This window comes from Typopeltis vanoorti, chromosome 2 (assembly GCF_054136105.1).
Source record: "Typopeltis vanoorti isolate ZY-2024b chromosome 2, IOZ_Tvanoo_1.0, whole genome shotgun sequence".
Lineage (NCBI taxonomy): Eukaryota > Metazoa > Arthropoda > Arachnida > Uropygi > Thelyphonidae > Typopeltis > Typopeltis vanoorti.
The window spans coordinates 185042654-185060331 of record NC_143550.1 but is presented as its reverse complement, the minus strand read 5'-3'; the positions used below and the strand labels follow the sequence as shown (position 1 = coordinate 185060331).

At 40.0% G+C, this 17678-nt stretch overlaps 1 protein-coding gene across 1 annotated transcript in view; it reads right to left on the bottom strand.

The window, feature by feature from the left end:
- The window catches only part of LOC150109733 (fasciclin-1-like), a 100345-nt gene that overhangs the window by 63780 nt on the left and 18887 nt on the right, over positions 1 to 17678 (bottom strand). Inside the window, exon 2 of the mRNA XM_090403135.1 lies at positions 16421 to 16518. Within this exon, the coding sequence (XP_090259261.1) occupies positions 16421 to 16518 (98 nt within the window). The remainder of the gene's footprint in view (positions 1 to 16420; positions 16519 to 17678) is intronic.

The following is a 17678-nucleotide window of genomic DNA, read 5'->3' as shown; positions in this document are numbered from 1 at the left end:
TTATGAAAGGAAGTGACGTCATGTGATGGGCAACGCCTTTGTGCTCCACGATGATACCACATAATAGAGGGAGTGGTCTTCCGAAATGGACGACGCCTTTGTTTACAAAGGACAAAATGACATTTGATATTACAGTGGAGGAGTGGGTGATCCGTCTTTAAAATGAGCAGATATTCCTCGATATGGATAATTTCTTATTTATACCGGTGAAGGAGTGACCCTGTGCAAGATCGCAGATGTTTTTGACTATGACTTCAGACTCCCCGACAAGAATTTTTAATGAGAATGTGCATGTCACATCAGTGAACAAAGGATTAAAATGTGACATTTTTGTGAAGGTGAGTCAAAGACGTGTGCAAAATGAAGTTTTACATGGTCTAATGGGAAGTGAAATATTAAATCATTCGTGAATCTCTTGGTGGAACTGATGGTGGAGATGAAAATATTATGAGTGCTCATCACTCGCATGATTAAAGCAACGTTATTGAACAAAAGAAGCTTTTAAAATTTTATTTTTGTATTATATTATAATTTAAAACTAAACCTGCAACTGGGAAAGGATTTTTAGCGGAAAACGTTCGGTTTTGTTTTGTGAATCTCACTCAAGAAAGATATAGTAGATGAGTTCAGTATCGTCTGAAGAGTGTAGATCGATAATCGAGAAACATTGTTCTAGACACCAAACATGTAAGCATTTTAATCCACTTCAGGTTTCCAGTAAACAAGGTGATGCCATCATGCCAGGAGATGAAATCCATTGGCCACCTACATACATTTCACGAAAATCCATCTCCACAGCAGGAATTAAACCCACGGTCTGTTGGTTGGAAAATGGACGATGTTAACTATCCACTCGGTCAAGTTTATCTGAAAGATAATGTAACAGACGTAATTAAGAAAAAAGATAGATTTTGAAGTAGTGAAAATAAAATCTGAGCGTCTGCAGATCGACTTGGCATTTAGTTTTCAACTGCATTATGAAGAAAGGTAGCGAATGCGTAGTCAAATCATCGTCGCACTTTGTACAGGCCCATGTTAATGAATAATTAGGAAGACGCACTCTTCTGAATTCAGGACAAACTGGGATAGGAGGAGCGCTGCACTTTAAGGAATTAAATAATGAAAGCAAATCTTCTGAGAATATCATCAATCAAGCAATCGTGAAAGCAGCTTGAGGCGAAAACAGAATTAGAATGACGTCATCCTCATAAACTTTCGCCGAATTTAATTGGGTGCACGTCGGGTTTACTCTCTAAGACCTTTCACTGCATTTCTCGGAGACAAAAAGTACTACTTGGTGCACCATTTACATGTTGCGAGTCATATTGTGAAGAGCGGGGTATTGCTTTAAATATCGAAGTACTCGAAGGGCTGCAGCAAGATTTTTTTTTATTTTACTTTGTTCTCAGTGAGTTGCGTCTGCATTTGTCTTTCTTTCGTCCTTACATTTTTCAAGAATCTAAATTCCCTTTTGATAGCCCTCGCTGTTTCCTCCATTCTCCATTGATCTCAGCAAGGAAATTCATGATAGCTTAAACCAACAGAAAATTGAATATTTCTTTGCAGCGAAACTACGCATTGCTGGAAACTACCTCCGCTAACTCCTTCCCCCTTCTTCTCTTTCAGTAGGAAATGGTCTCCGGTTCCGAGAAACTGCATTTAAATTACCCCATTTGAAACTCCTGTCCTTTCAAAAGTGGGAGTGTTCCCTGAGACATTAAAGGTAGAATGTCCCCCCTTCTATTTTTTCTTTAAGAGAGAGAGAGAGAGAGAGAGAGAGAGAAAGTGCTCGCAAGGCTCCAGGCACTTGTACGCAAGTAGTTGATTTGAATGCCTGTCAGCAGACAGGGTGTTCCAAATGTGCTGTGACAAGCTCCGAGCGAGGTAGTGCGGAAGGTCTTGACGCACGCCGAAGTGAAACGGAGGTTGGAAGGATTGGTATTTAAGCAGGTCATAACACAAGTCGCTTTTGGAGAACGACATTTAACTTCTCGATGGGTGGCAGATGTCACACGCCATCTGGTGGATAAAAATGCCCGCAGTAACTCTGAAAATAAGCCAATATTCTGATCGATATCAAAGAGGAACTCGCAAATATTAAAAAGTAAGTCAATGTCTTCGTTTTCTAGTGGAGAAGAGAAAGCTTCAAAGATACGTTTGCTTAAAGAAAAGACAAAAAAGGAGAAAAAACGTAAAAGCAGCTAAATAAAGCAAGGCTGAAAGTCGTGATAACATTTCTTAACAACAATGCGAACTCGTTGCTATGACAACCAGGAACAGTCGTCCGGATTATCCCGGGAGAAGGCTTGTCGACACCGCGCAAAAAATTGTTTACAGAAAACAATTGTATCTAAATCCTCAAGAAGGAATTGAAAAGAAGAATTGCTCCTTACGTTTTGATACATGCTTTCATCGCAACGCCATCTGGTAGACTTAACGAACACTACTCAGTGACAAGTGGAAGAGACATTCACGAATCGATTGATGTGAAATGTGGAAAGGCGCCGAATGTAAAATGACAAGCAGAACAGGAAGATAAAATGTCAACCCTATAAAGATAAATTAAGAGCCGTTGCAGAGCTTGGCAGACAGGAGGAGAGGAGATGACGCACTGTTCTGAGCTGGCGAGAGAAACTTATCAGATAGATTACGGGAATGCAAGGCCGCGGATAATGGGACGACACGTTTCATCCCCGGAAATTATAAAGAGGGGTAGTTGTGAGAAAGGGAGCCTGAAGTGGACTGTCTTCAGAGAGTGGGTGGGGTGATATGAGAGCGTAAAACTAACGCACGATAGATTGAGTTACTGTCGTACATTACCACCACGACTATTCTATTTGATTATCTGTAAGTAACACAACAGTAAAATAAAACTCGTACCTAAGGAATATACGATATACTTCCCAAACGATCCGGGCCTAGTCGAAAGCGAAAGGTGTTGCTAGCAGTGGGTCTTCGCCCCACCGGATATAACTTCACTGCTTGCTTCGTTTTGAGTGAGTCTGTCGAGTGTGTCGCCATTGCAGCTTGCACTGTTTTGCTTAATGTGGTTTAATTGTTCTGTGTGGTTTACTGACAAATACTCATCAATAATTGTTATAAAACTCTGTTGAACTGCTGCAGAGCCATTTGAACAGTGCAGTACCAGGAATATCAGGAAAGCCCGTCGTCCCTGGATACAAAAAGCAAACAAACAAAAAAAGTCTGGCACGTCTCCAGTCCAACATAAGGTGATGGTGATTTTTCGTTTGATGATGAAAGAGTTGGGTATCAGAAATTATCTCCTAAAAGCCAAACCTCAGCAAACAGTATTCTGACCTAAATGTCATTAGGCGTTTAAGGGAGTTTTATTTCGAAAACTATTTAAGAAGTGGCGTCGAATGTAAAATGATAAGCGATGTAAGATCCAAACAATTTGCTCGACGCACAACAGCTTGAGCGAAAAAGGTTTTGGTCTCACAAAATAATTTCGCTCACAATAAGGAGATTTCAAGCTGATTTAGAGATCCACACAAATTACAAACAAGTGTTGAGCGCATTCTTATAAAAAGACGTCTATCAGCAGTGCTGTCATGCATCGGCAGTCCCGGTGGATTCCGAGCGAAGGGGAAGACTGCTTTGAAGAGAAACGCAACAACTCCCGGCAGATAAGTTAAGCTACCCTTTGTTTTTCCGTGAGTCCGTAAAGAAACCGTCGTGTATCTCCTGTGTGGTGATTTGGACTTTCTAAAGCCGCACTGATGAACATCTACAAGGAAGTGAATTCTCTCACAAGAAATTCTCTGTTACTGTTTTGCCTCGCTAAGGGTGAGGTCTAAGTGGCTGCGGGTTTAATAGCGATGAACTCCTTTGATGGAAACGTACTTGTGAAGATTCGTTGCTCACAGATTTAACACGGAATCTCAAGTGGTGGACGATACTCCGAGTGAAGTGCACACTTTATGCCGGTGGTTTTACAGCATCCACCAGCAAAGAGTGCATAATTTCCAAATGAAAATGATCACGATAGTTGAGTGTCACCCCCAACTCAGGTATGAGTTGTGTAAAAAATGGGAGACATTTTGTTTCATAAGGACGCTCCCAATCCAAATTAGAAAAACTTGACTTCTTTCAAAACTTTAACTCGAGAAGATTTTCATAGATGAAAGCGGGGAATGTTACGCTGTATGCGAATAATCCTACCTTTTCAATTAGCTACATTTGTGCGAAAATCTTCCGTAAGTGGTTTTGACAAATGCACTTGAAAAGAATCACGCACAAAAGATTCGCAATTCCGAAAGTAACTCCTGGTGTGAATGTGTGTAATCTCGATGAACTTATTTTATTCGGTTTTTGTTTGGAATCGTTACAAAATGCATCGTCATTTTTGCTTCAGTCGGACCACTTGCAAGGGCACAAAATGGCAAAATGTATGGGAATTGCGTATCGCTACTGTTATTGCTCCGGTTAAATAGGATTCATTGAAATTTGGAATTCAGGAATACAAACAGCATTTTTTGTCTTACTATAAAGCCATTTTATTGACAAAATCTGTTAAATGAGTTTTAATTTCCTTGGTAATTAATTACATTATACTGCAGTGGCTAGATAGAATTCTGCTCCACATCTTTAACATGGTAACAGTGGATTTTTATTGACCACTGGTTTTGTAAGGGGAAGATGAAATGGTTTAGCAGGGTGTAAAAATCTGGATGGCAGGAGATGAAATGTTCGTGTTGTTGAAGTATTAGAAATTTTTTTCCGTTGTGTGCTCGATGCAAAGAAGTATTAATTAGAGTCGTCTCTAACCAACTGCTTTGAAGAGAAATGCAACAACGCCCGGCAGATAAGTTAAGCTACCCCTTTGTTTTTCCGTGAGTCGGTAAAGAAACCGTCAGGTATATCCTGGTGTGTTGGGACTTTCAAACCACCTATTTGAATAGATAAATTCGAATCCCGCCATGGGCATGGATGTTTGTGATTATCTTTAGATGAGAGATGCATTTCATCGCCCGACGTGAGATCACCACCTCGCTTATTGGAGGCCTGAAGTGGTTTGTAAAGTTCCATGTTTGGTCAGAACCATGTCTGAGCAGGGTTCCAGAATAAAAATGCAACATGTGTGGTCTTCAGATGAAGCATCTTCCCGTGGGAAGGATTTTTTGTGTAAAGAAGAGCTAACTTGTTCAAGAGAAAGATCCCTGATAGTAAGTAAAGAAATGGTAAGTTTTTAAGTTCAACAGTGAAATGTATGCATGGGTTCACCTTCGAGAATTCACCTTCCGCCTGAAAGGCGGAAGGTGAATTCTCGCAGTTTTTCCATCGACCAGAGGCCAGGTGGCGAATACTCATCCGCATAATGTAACCATCTTAGCGCTGTCTTTGAATCATGTGGTCTTTATACCAGAACTCGCCAAGGTCTAGGCTTATAAAACGTATACATGTCTTGATCACATAAGCCTTAAATTTCTACTCGTGATAAACGAGCTATTACTTTTATCGCGCATTATTTTTAAACGAACCTGCAATCGAATTTGAATGACCGAAGTGTGTCGCAAATGAGCTCATACTTCTCGCAATAACAACGGAAATAATGAAAATCAAAATTGTGTTTGTGAACACTTTCGTAGTGTGTTTGAGGCGAACAGTTAAAAGAGTTTGATAACCTCACGTTTCTTCGGTCATGTGCTTCGGTTGTATAATTGAAGCGCACAATTTTAGTTCGCGATGATACTAATTTCTCCCCAACTGTACGGAATTTAATATTTGTCGACTGTTTGAACTGCAGCTTTGCAATTGATAAATACTCAAAATGAATCATTACAATTCTCCGAAACAAATGCATATGATGAAAACAATCTCTAGGTTCAAGTGTTGCGATACCTGATGATGTCGTAAGGCGATTACGAAACGCACTCTTTTTTTTTTTCGAGTTAAGCGATCATTTCCGTCGCCTTGTTTTTCTCGTTGTCTGTATATTTCTGCTATTGATTGCCGCATTGTTAAAATGTGACGAGCACTTGTTTCCATGACTACTGCCAACAGACCGACCCATTTGTGAAAATCCGTGCCTTCAATTACTTCCGAAGCGCTGCTTTTATTTTATGTTGTCGCGACGTGCAGCTTCACACACCTTTTAAAAGTAACATCCGTGGAACGATTGTCGGTAGTAAAAGAAGTCGATGAAACCATTTTCAAGTTTAGGCTTTGAGCGTCCTTACAGATCAGATATTAGCAAATTGTTATTCTGAAAACAGCACCTGACACGGAACAAAAACTCAAACATAAATTTGAAAATGAAACTAAAATTTTCTTTATGCATCGTTCATGACGAAAACACCGTGAATTTATCAATCGGATGAACTGTGTGAGCTTACATTGAATCCAATCTTCGCTGTGCTCAGCGAGCCACAACGATTTTAAAAAGTTCCTTTGAAAGATCACCAAGTCTGAGAGTAAAATATTACGAAATGCAAAATTAATTTATTAATATTACTGATTAAAATCTCTTTCGTTATTAATAATGCATTTCATTTGGCAGTAGAATCACAGAATAATATCGAATTTGTTCGCTTTTTTGGTGTGAATTTCGCTGTTCACCGGAGTGGTTACGAAATGACTAATTGGACTTTATGAGTTTTGAGCTGTTTCTCACAGAGAGAAGGAAGAGGGAAATCGGGATAATTGCATTACGTAATGCGGATGAGCAAATTTCAGAACAACGACAATCAAAGATCTGCTGACTTGTCGCTGTCTTTGGAATTCGCGTGGTTTCAACATTCATACTTTCTTTTTACGAAGGAAATTCGTTCGCTGACTTGTTATTTGGGCACCAACGTAATCTTAAGGGGTAGGGACCAATCTGAAGGACATGGGTGACTTCATTCTGTGGATTGAGTTCATCACGCGAACATATTAAGGAAGAGAAATTTTAAAAAAAATGATTCGGGTGTGAAGGCGGAGGTGATGCTGATAATAAGAGCAGTGACAGCGGTGGGGGCGGGGTGGGGGACGAAGCGATCTTGCGATATGCTAACGCGAACAGGCAATTGTTTTCCGCTTACCGAGATAAGCAGCGAAGAGAAAAAAACATCTTAAAGACATTTTGAATCCTGCTGACACATCTTAAACAGACATCGCAGTAGTCTCGATGCGTGGCAGTCGACGTGGATTCATCACATCCCCGATTAAGAGGATCTTGCAGAAACACGGCCTCGTACGGTGTTAGCATTCGCCACGTGCCCCGTCTCGCTGAAAAAGGGGTGGGCCCGTCGATGCCGTGGATTAATGATTAATTAGGCTTAAAGTGGCGCTGATGGTTGGCGAAGGGCTGTCGTCGTTCGTTATGGCGTCGTACAGGAAGTGCGTTGCAGGAACGTTAAAGGGAAGCTTGCGAGTCTGCAGTGTTGCACCAGATTAGGAGAACATGTCCGGAGATTAATTGGCGCTCGGCTATTTCTGTCGCTTATTGATCGCCTGGGATGCTATCCGTGGCATGGGAGGATGCGAAGAGGTGTGTTTACGGCTCCGATCCTCATCGTTCGTCTCTTTCTTCCTTCCGCACGCCACTGAACACCTCTGACTTCATTATTATTTTAGTTTTCGATGGAAGGGAAGCGAGGTGGCAGGGGAGGGGGAAGAGGGAATGGCCATTTCGTGTTCTGAGCACTCAGAATGGGATTTTCGAAAAGTTACGTTCGAATATTTAAAACGTCAAAATGGAGGACTCGGCTAAGGGCGAACGCAGTTTGCTTAGAAAGGAAACATCGCCTCCGATTCTCCAGTTGCTGAACGCAAAGAGTTAGTAAAAACATCAAACCCTGGAGTAATGTTTTAGCACGTTCTCCTCACCGGAACAGACTTTCATTTTCTCTCCTTTCTTGCTCATTCTTTAATTCTTCCATCTTTCTAAGATTGTCTTCTACTTCATCCGGGCATCTTTTATGTGACCTTCTCCCGCTTTATCAACCTCTTGATCGTATCGCCCGTTAAGCTTCATTCTTGAACTCTTTTTTAATTCTTTATGTTCGTCAGATATTTTTAATTTTCGTTCTCTTCATTTCGGTAACTGAGTAGCGCAGTGATTTCCACCCACGTGTGATCTCTTTTAGCCTTCGTGAAATATTCTGCGGCTTCACCTGCAGTTGCAGTGGTTAGAATTAAAGTCATGAAGGATGAATGTTTGATTATTTTGTGTCTTCTTCGGTCACTTGTTTCTTTTAGGGATGAAAAACCTGTAAAAAGGCATTCTTACATGGGATTTGCTTTCCAACCGAATGCAAATATGTTTGTCATTTACTAGGATGCACTTCAATTGGATATCCAAATGAAATGGTCCGAGTTTTCTATTTCATTGACGCTACGCATCCCTCTTTTAGTTTCTCTTCTCATGCACTGTGATTAGCAATTGTTCAGATGAAACGAGTATAGCCATTCCTTCAAAATAAAATGGTTTATCTACATCATGGCATGAAGTTGTGGTTAGCAATCAGCAGAAACATCTTCATAAGTTCTTCCACTACGTTTCGATGAATTGAGAAAATGCGATCGTGCTGAAAATCTTCGAAGAGATGTGACAGAATCCACTTTGTCTTGGAGGGGCACAATTCATCCACGAATTTCCTTTGATTCTATGACTCCCTGAATATTCCGTCTGCTGAGTGCATTTTGCCGACGACACGAACGACTGCTTTTTTGACTAATTTTCGATAAAATTAAAGTCCCTCTGATAATTACCTGCATATCATTATTCAAATGTCTGTATTGTAATAATATGATATCTAAACCGAAGTGGGCCATTACTTTTGGAGGATCGGTGTATTTGCAATGTGCTTTATCATGGTTTGCAAGTGGGTTGGTTGCAATAAATCAGCGAAAATGTGTTCACTAGGTGGCACTGCTGTAATTTCGATCGTACTCTTATTCTTCTTATAAAGGAGAGAGAGAGAGAGAGAGAGAGAGAGAGATTAAACCCTTCTTATCCGGTCTTTCCTCTCTACGAGTAAAGGATGGGTGACGGATCGCATTTTACGGCTACTGTAAATTCTTATGGTGCGTTCCACTGCCATCTAGAGGGCGCTGCTTGACGACCATCCTAAAGCAAAACAAAGTACTCTCTTAGGCTAATGGACGACATACATTTTATGTTTAGAAGAGCAGGAAGTATCCGGACAGCTTTTTTGAATAGGTGGAGAGTGCAGTTCATTTCTCTTTTATTTCGACATACCACAGGTACTGCCATCTACTGGAACTCTTGTAAGTTTAGTGCCTGTTTTGTTGCGTTGAAATTTTTGAAATATTGTTGGGCCAGGCAATATTTTCAGTGTTTTTCAACGGCAAAGCTAATAGAAACAAAACGTCTTCGGGCTACATTGTGTGGGTGCTCGCTATTTTTCTAACTTAAAGAGGAGCTCCATGGACTGCGATAATTTCTGGAATGGGGAATTTTCAGCATAACATCATCCTGGTTCTCCGTTTAGGTCCATATTATGCAGATCGATTTATCACCTGCATATAAATTGAATTTTATCTGGAATGTTTCTGATTATAAAAGCGCAACTGTTTTGTTCTTGTTGAGCGCTATGCAGAGTGGATGGCGTGTATTTTGCTATTCGCAATAAAATCTGAAGTGCCTACGTTATTGACACTATTCTATGCATTACGTAGCTAATATTCACGTGGATGAATATTTCTTACTGCGATTTAATCATGAAAGACATTTTAATATTCACGGCTTATCTTGGAACGAACTCACAAATGTCTTAGCAAATTAACAAAAATAGATAACTACAGAACTGTAATAACATTTTTATCGTTTAATTGTACATTGAGGTTAACAGTAGGTTGACCTCCGAAGGTTATTTAACTTAACCTAACCTAACTTAACCTAACCAACCTTCGGAGGTGCTGAGCTAATTTCGGCATAGGACGTGAGTAACCTTTATTAGGGCTTTGCAACCGAGTTCCTCCGATCCCCACATGAAATAGGTTAACTCCCATTGAACACATTAGTAGCATTTTCTCTCCCTTAAAATTAAGGATGTTTTTCTCCAACAGAAGGGACAAACTGACCAAAGAACACACGCACTGAGAGACAAAGAAAAATAAAGAGATAGCTTTACCTCTTCCATCACAGTATCACAGTATTAATTACGTTTGTGGAAGGTCGAGTTGAGGCTTAATACGTTGAAAGATGTGAAGATGGACTTTTTGGCCCATTGATTTTTTTTTGTTGTTTTGTTTTGAAAAAGCTAAAGAAAACAGAGGCGACTTGTAGAAGACAACGATAATATGACGCAGGGAACCACAGAAAATGAGAATGCATCCAATAACAAAACGAGAATGCAAAATACTGTAGTAAAAGAATGAAAAACAGAATGAAAAACGCTCTTCTCAATTTCGTACGGCGGCTTTGATGATTCGTTTTTGCTTTTTCTGAATTTAGTCTAATAGACTAAAATCTAGACTAGAGGGAATGAAATCCTGTGAATAAGCTGGGTTTAGAAAGAATTACAATATTTGGACCATATTCACACATTAAGACATTTATTGTATTCGATTAAAAAATCAATTGAATACAATAAACCCTTATGTCTGGCCTATATAGACTACGAAAAAGCATTTGATTCAGTTAAAACATCTGCAACACTAAAAGCACTTGAAACCCAGGGAACTGAGAAACCATCTACTGAATCACTAAAACATATTTACAATAATTCAACTTCTGTAATTAAATTATCTAAAAACAGTGAAAAGTTCCCAATACAAAAAGGCATCTGGCAAGGCGACACCATATCTCCCAAATTATTTACAGCTGCACTAGAGGAAGTATTTAGAAGCCTTGACTGGGAAACAAAAGGAATAAACATAAATGGAGAAAGGCTGCATCATCTGAAATTTGCAGATGATATTGTCCTAATAGCAGATAATCTTGAAAATCTGGAAGAAAGGCTAAATCAGCTAAATGAAGCCTCCAGATTAAAAAATAATGATGAATAAATATATTAACCATAGAACTGTCAAAATTGAAAAGCATGAAATAGAACAAGTTACTTCATATGTATATTTGGGCCAATTGTTATCCTTTGAGGAGTGCCAAAGAAAAGAGATTGAACGAAGAATTCACCTTGGATGAATGGCTTATGGGAAAATGAGAGACATATTCAGAAGGGATATCCTTATGAGTCTAAAAAGAAAGCTTTCGACCAGTGCATACTTCCTGTCCTAACATATGGAGGAGAAACATGGAATTTAAAAGCCCTGAACAAATAGCTGAGAACAACACAACATCGCATGGAAAGAAGTATGCTGAAAGTAACATTAAGAGATAGGAAGACAAATATCTGGATAAGATCTCAAACATGTGTCATGGATATTGCAAAACACATTAAAGTGGAGATGGGCTGGCCATATTGCCAGATGCAGTGACGGGAGATGGACTAGAAAAACAACAGAATGGAGACCAATGGATGGAGCAAGACAAAGAGGAACACCGAGAGGAAGGTGGAGGGATGAACTGGAACAAATTGCAGGAGTGAGATGGATGGAAGAGGCAGAAAACCGAGTGATCTGGAAAACCATGGGGGAGACCTTCGTCCAGCAGTGGACGGGAACCAAAAGGTTGAAGAAGAAGAAGAAGATTGTTAAAATTGTGCCAATTTACAAAAATAATCATTCCATACTGACGTAAAGTGAAAATACAGAACGTTTGAATTCTGAAGGTTTTGTCACATGAAAAGAAAACTCATTGCAGGAATGCTTCATTTTCATGTTCATAAAGGCTTCCGTTTATGTCCCAAAGGAAGTAGGAAGAATACTTTTAGCTGTTTGGAAATCGAAAGGCAGCTTGTCTGCACTCCTAGTCATCGCCGATAGTTGAGTTCACGGCTTCCGATGATTTTTGAAGACTTCAGAGAAGCCGAGAATGTAAAGCAGAGTTCTGTTGCTATTTCTTACCTAACTGGTAATATTGTCTAAAAAAGTGTGAGATTTTCCTAAGTTATCGAGTTAAAACTCGAAATTTCCAAAAGAAACTCATTAAATGAATGGTTGATGAACACTGAAAGTGGCTGAAAAAAAAGGCCTGGAAAGAGTTCCTCGAGTTTGCGTCTTGCGTCGTACCTATAACGGCCCTTTTTTCAGCCGGCAAGTATTGCGGAACTCAAAAACATTATCACAAGGCTACACAGACACTTTCCTGACGCTTATTTAGTGAGATAAGTTTGCGTTAAAAGAATAAGATAAATTCGAGATAAGATTCTCCTGTTGCCGCGTAAGAAAAAAGAAATGGTGGTAAAGAATGCGAAAAGGATGAAGAAGCAGGTGAAGCTTGAAACAGTTTCATGTGTTTCGAAAACTAATTAAACATTCCAAGCGACCTCCACTTAAATTTTTGAAGCACCTCTTCAACAGTTGTTTCGTGAACCGTTCATTCTCCTGTGGGTGTTCTATTAGACATCAGCACAGCCAATACCTCCCTCCCTCACATACACCCTCTCTCACTTTTTTCTATCCACTCGAAAGGCTCGTCATCCAACCAGAACTGACACACTTTCTTCAAATAGAACAGCAAACTTCCCTCTTCTTCGACTATTTTTGACTTTATGATCGCAATTCTACACTTTCCTCCTTAACCACGAAGGGAGGTCACGCTGGAGTAAGTTAGCAGTTTTACATTTCGCACGTTCAGAAGTGCTATGAATACAAAAAGAGGATTCTTTCGGCGACTTTCGCCAGCACGATGCTCCTCCTAATAGCGGCACTTAAAGAAAGGGCTTCGTGCAGGAAGTGACGTGCAGGAAGTGCGCTGGCAGCTGAAAGAAAATGAAATCTGTTCGAGTGACAGGATCTTAACTCGCTCAACATCTTTTCTTTCTTTTTAAGCTGCGCTCGCTATTCACAGTCGGTGTACATCACGTCGTCAAGCTTTTGGTGTTCTCGGCCGAAATGCTGGCACGTGACAGAAAGCGAATGTGTCCGAAAGAAAAAAAAATAAATAAAAGAAGAAGAAAACTTCGTGAGATGGAACTCTCAAGAACTGACAGCCAAAGCCCTTGGCGGGTTGCTTGGGATGGCGCATTAAATCGTTTGTGTATACTGCGTGATCAAAATATTAGTGCCACGAAAGGATACATCGGGTCGTTTAATATGATTCCCGGATGTAACTTGCATTCAAGGGGCCCTGTCGTTTAGGGGATTTTCCTAAAGGACATGAGTAATCCTGTACTGCGTCTAATCTTATAAACGCCGAATCCAATCCTCCAGTGCACGGAGCAGCAACAAACTGAACACGGTTTCCATTGTCCCTTGCCACGCTAATTAATTTCTGCACCAGGTGGTCGGCAGCGTTCGCATCCCCAATATCGACATTACCAGCGAAGAAGAGAAAGGCTTTGGCGGTGTTTAGAAACCAGGATGGTTTTCGTAATCTGTCCCAGATGGCCACGCTCCATGTTTCATCTACGATGAGTTACTGCAGACACAGACAACGAACGCACCCGCTAGCCAATCAATACTCAGAGAGAGAGAGAGAGAGAGAGAGAGAGAGAGAGAGAGATCGCTCCACCCAGCACAAATGACATCCTACCTATGAAAACTTTGTGTAATCTCCCCTCTAATAGTGGCAAATAGTTCCAGTTGTGACAGAAAGATGGCGGTAATAAATTTTCGAAACTGATAGATTTGTAGCGCCATAAAAATGGCCATCTTATAATCTAACTTCGCATAGCCAATGGAGATTACAGAGCGCCATGTTTAATATGGTGTATTTACAAGGATACTGCAATGTGCAATAAATACATCATACAAAACACACCGTCCCTTAGATATTTATACGTACTGCTATTCATAAAAACGACAACGAATACATAAATATCAAACAAAATGCTTTCCTTAGTAGACAAAAGGGTCTAAAATATTTAGTTCTTAACGCAAATAAAGAAGCAACACACGAACATTATACTTATTTAGTACCAAAAATATTCAACACATTACCTTTAACAATAAGAAATGAAACAAACCCAAATAAATACAAAACTCGAATGAAAGAATATTTATTTTCCCAGAAGTGAGGAAGCTTTTTGTTCAAAATAATGTTAAATGCCATTTAATTACTTTGTGTTATTTTGTTTCAAAATAGAATAATGTTATGCAAATGTTTCTGTACATATTAGCATGTCTCCTGGGATTTTATTATTATATTATATTATAACAATAATATCCATATGTATATTATATGGACCTGCATTTAATGATGATGTATTACATAACTTTTTGTAACTTTATGCACAGCGTGACGTGGACAAACTGTTGCTCTTAGGTTACACATAGGGTTGTTCAAAATTTTGTACCACACTACGAAGTTTAGAATAAAGTTTATATCTATCTATTCGGTTAAGGTATTTCATCTCTTCGCTGCACATCCTTGATCTGCCAGCCTAAAGGAACAGATATAATGATTCTATCATTAAATGCAACCAGGACCGAGGGATTAAGAGAATCCACACGAGGAGCTCTTGGAAAATAGATGAATTCAAAATACCCAATTAAACTTTAGGGGTTAGCTCAATGAAATGAACTGGAATTTTGAACATTTTTAAGAACATTCTTCCCTAACTGATATTAATCTGTGCAGATCCACTTGGAGAATGAACTTAGTCCCATGCAGAACACCGGATATCACCGCCATTCCTTGTAACTATCACGTGGAGTGAAAGGGTAAACACATTCCGCAGTCAGAGAACGAAAGAGGAGAAGTAAGACATCCGCGGGTTTCTCACAAATTGCAATCCTTCATTAGGTTCTTGATCTTCTCTAGAAAGACTTTATGCAGCTGTTGGGGGTTCTGCATTGACACAATAGTTAAAGCAAGCACAGTTTGTCAAGTCGTTAAACTCCCAATTCCTCAAACACCTTTCCCCCAAAAGGCTACAGGGGTATGTGTCTGCAGCGCTATCGACCACCAGTAGTCGATATCCAACATTCCAATTTTATTTCATGTTTCCAGCTTAAGGAGTGGAAAATGTCACGTGCTGCAACGCATCCTTTCGCTTGTTATCGTTTTAAACAACTCGAAAAATTTCAACGGCTGCTTCCCCAAAATAGGTGCTAACAAGACCGCACATTACAACCAAGCGAGGGATGTCGTAATGCAGGACGTTCCTTTCTTATTCTTAGAATCTCCGCTGATTGACTCTCAGAAGCCCTTAATGCCAGCTACATTGATTTTCAGGTTTGTTTACCGATTCCAGGAGATTTGTGGTCAATAGCGAGACTGCTACGCATCTGGCTGGCCTTAGGGAGGTTAAGCGAAATGGCCATTGTTCGATGCAATGGGTGCTTTTATTTAGAAAGAATGCATTAAGATATTTTTCTACTGGTGCTGGCTAAGAGCCAAGAATATGCGAGCCAAGAGTAGTTGTTGAGAGCCGAGAGAAATTTCTCGAAGATCCTGTAAATAAAGACACAACACGCAGTGTTTATAACCAGCGGGGCATTCAGCACTAAGATACAATTCATGGATCAGAAAAGATTAACAGCTTCAGAGCGTGAGCGTATGGCGAACACAACTTGCTAAGAATAATGACCGCGCTTTGTTTTTGTAATGAGAATTGTTGGCTTAGAGAATACTTAATGGGGTGCACACAACTGCGCAAGTCCATACTTTCTCTTTGTCTCTCTCTTTTCAGTGTATTATTTTCTTGATTGCTTTGTTCTCGATGGACAGGCCACCACCAGATGGCTCTCTGTAAACTGTTTGCTCGGGAGATGTGTTGGTTCGAATTTATAGCGGAAGCAAGTTTACTATGATAGATTGGTTGAGTGTGTGGAACTACGGCCGAATCATCAAACGCGAACGAGGCAGAGAGTTGGATATTGCGCGTGTTCTTCTGTCAGCTTTGCTTGTTCTACGCAATGAAAAATAGAAGCTTTTTCGAGTTGGAAAACTCCTTTTACCTCGTCAAGGGACCAGCTAACTCACTTTCACTTGCAAAACTCTTTAAAGGGCTTTACAACAGAAGGTGAGTTAGCAATTCCTATTCTTTATTTTGCAATTCCTAGAGGGATTTCAAGCTGATGTCTTTCCAACCGCTGGCACCGTCGATTCCGACTGAGAACTACAGAGGCCCATTACGCAATGAGGCAATTACGTTGCTCTTTGTTAATTGTGCGTATTCTGAGGCAGGGTTGCAGAACGAAAGCCACTTGATCGCTGTGTGAGATCGGCTAACTCAGCATTAATTGAAAAGCCCCCTTATACAGATTCTCCCTGCGCATCCAAGATGAAGGGAAATTCAACTCCGATCTTTCCTGTCGAATGAAGAATCCCCGATGACTTGGCGGCATCGAGCGAGTTGTTCCGAATCAAGTCCCGAACGTCATTTTTCATTTCGAAACGTTTCGATTAATGAGGACTTCCCCGAATTTCAAGAAACGCACTTACCTGGGTATCTTTTCGCACGTTCAGGTAGAGCGGAGCCACTCCGGGGAGGTAGGGCGAGAGAACTGCGGGAAAAATATCTTTCAACGCAATGATGTTCACTGAAAGAAAACCAATCGGTTAGGATGCGCAGCCTCATTAACATCAGTAATAATAATAATAATTTTTAATAAGAATAATATTTTAATTGATTTCTAAAATATTTACACATGCACGATAATCATCTTGAGTGATAGTCCAACAAATTTCACCACAAAGTGCATCTGTGGTTCGTTTTCCACACTGGATTTCGAATAAAATTTTTAATGATACTTTTTTGCCTTTATATTTACAACACATGATGGCTGAGATGGCACTGTACCTCCCTACGAAATTTAAAAATAATATTATAATAATTCTAACAGTTGTAATAATTTTTACAACTTGACCACACGAAATAAAATACATCAATACGCAGATGACACCGCACTACTTGCAATCCACACAGACATTAATACGGCTCTCTCCAAAGCACAACAAGACCTAAATGAAATCAAAACTCAATTATAATGAATAGCACCAAAACTCAGAAGTTAATTATGCATAATCCGCAATCATGCGCCTCTCACCACTATCGCTACACTGTCACACATACCGCTGCATTAACAACAAAAATACCTGCCAATGTCCCGAAATCACACATGCAAAATACCTTGGCCTTTACATAGACTGCCACTGCAAATGTACAAAGCATATAGAATACCTACATACCAAACTCCGCATCACTGCAGCAAAACTCTTCCACGTAAACAACATGATTCCATATAACGTAAAAAAACTCTTATATAACGGTATCTGCGAATCCCTACTCAGGTACGACATAACAGTCTATGCAAACACATCCATCTAGCGAAAACAGAAACATTACTTCGGTAAATTATTTCAACAGTGATTTGGAGGCCCACATACAACGGTCAATAACCGAAGCCTTATAGGGCGATGCACAAAATCCTGAGCATAAAAAATCTAAAACACGACTTAATGTTACTAAAGGATTACTTCAACAGTAACTATCGTAACAATAGTGACACGTAGCGCATAACACGACCCACCACAACTCTTTACACCCCAAGATCCTTCAAGAACTCATGCGGTTCTGCAGTGAGATCACATCTCATCCCCACATTACTCAACAACCTACCACAAAATTTAAAACATAGAGAACGTTAAAACACGAACTGTGGAAGCTATACCAAAACGATTCATTACAGCACTCACCCCT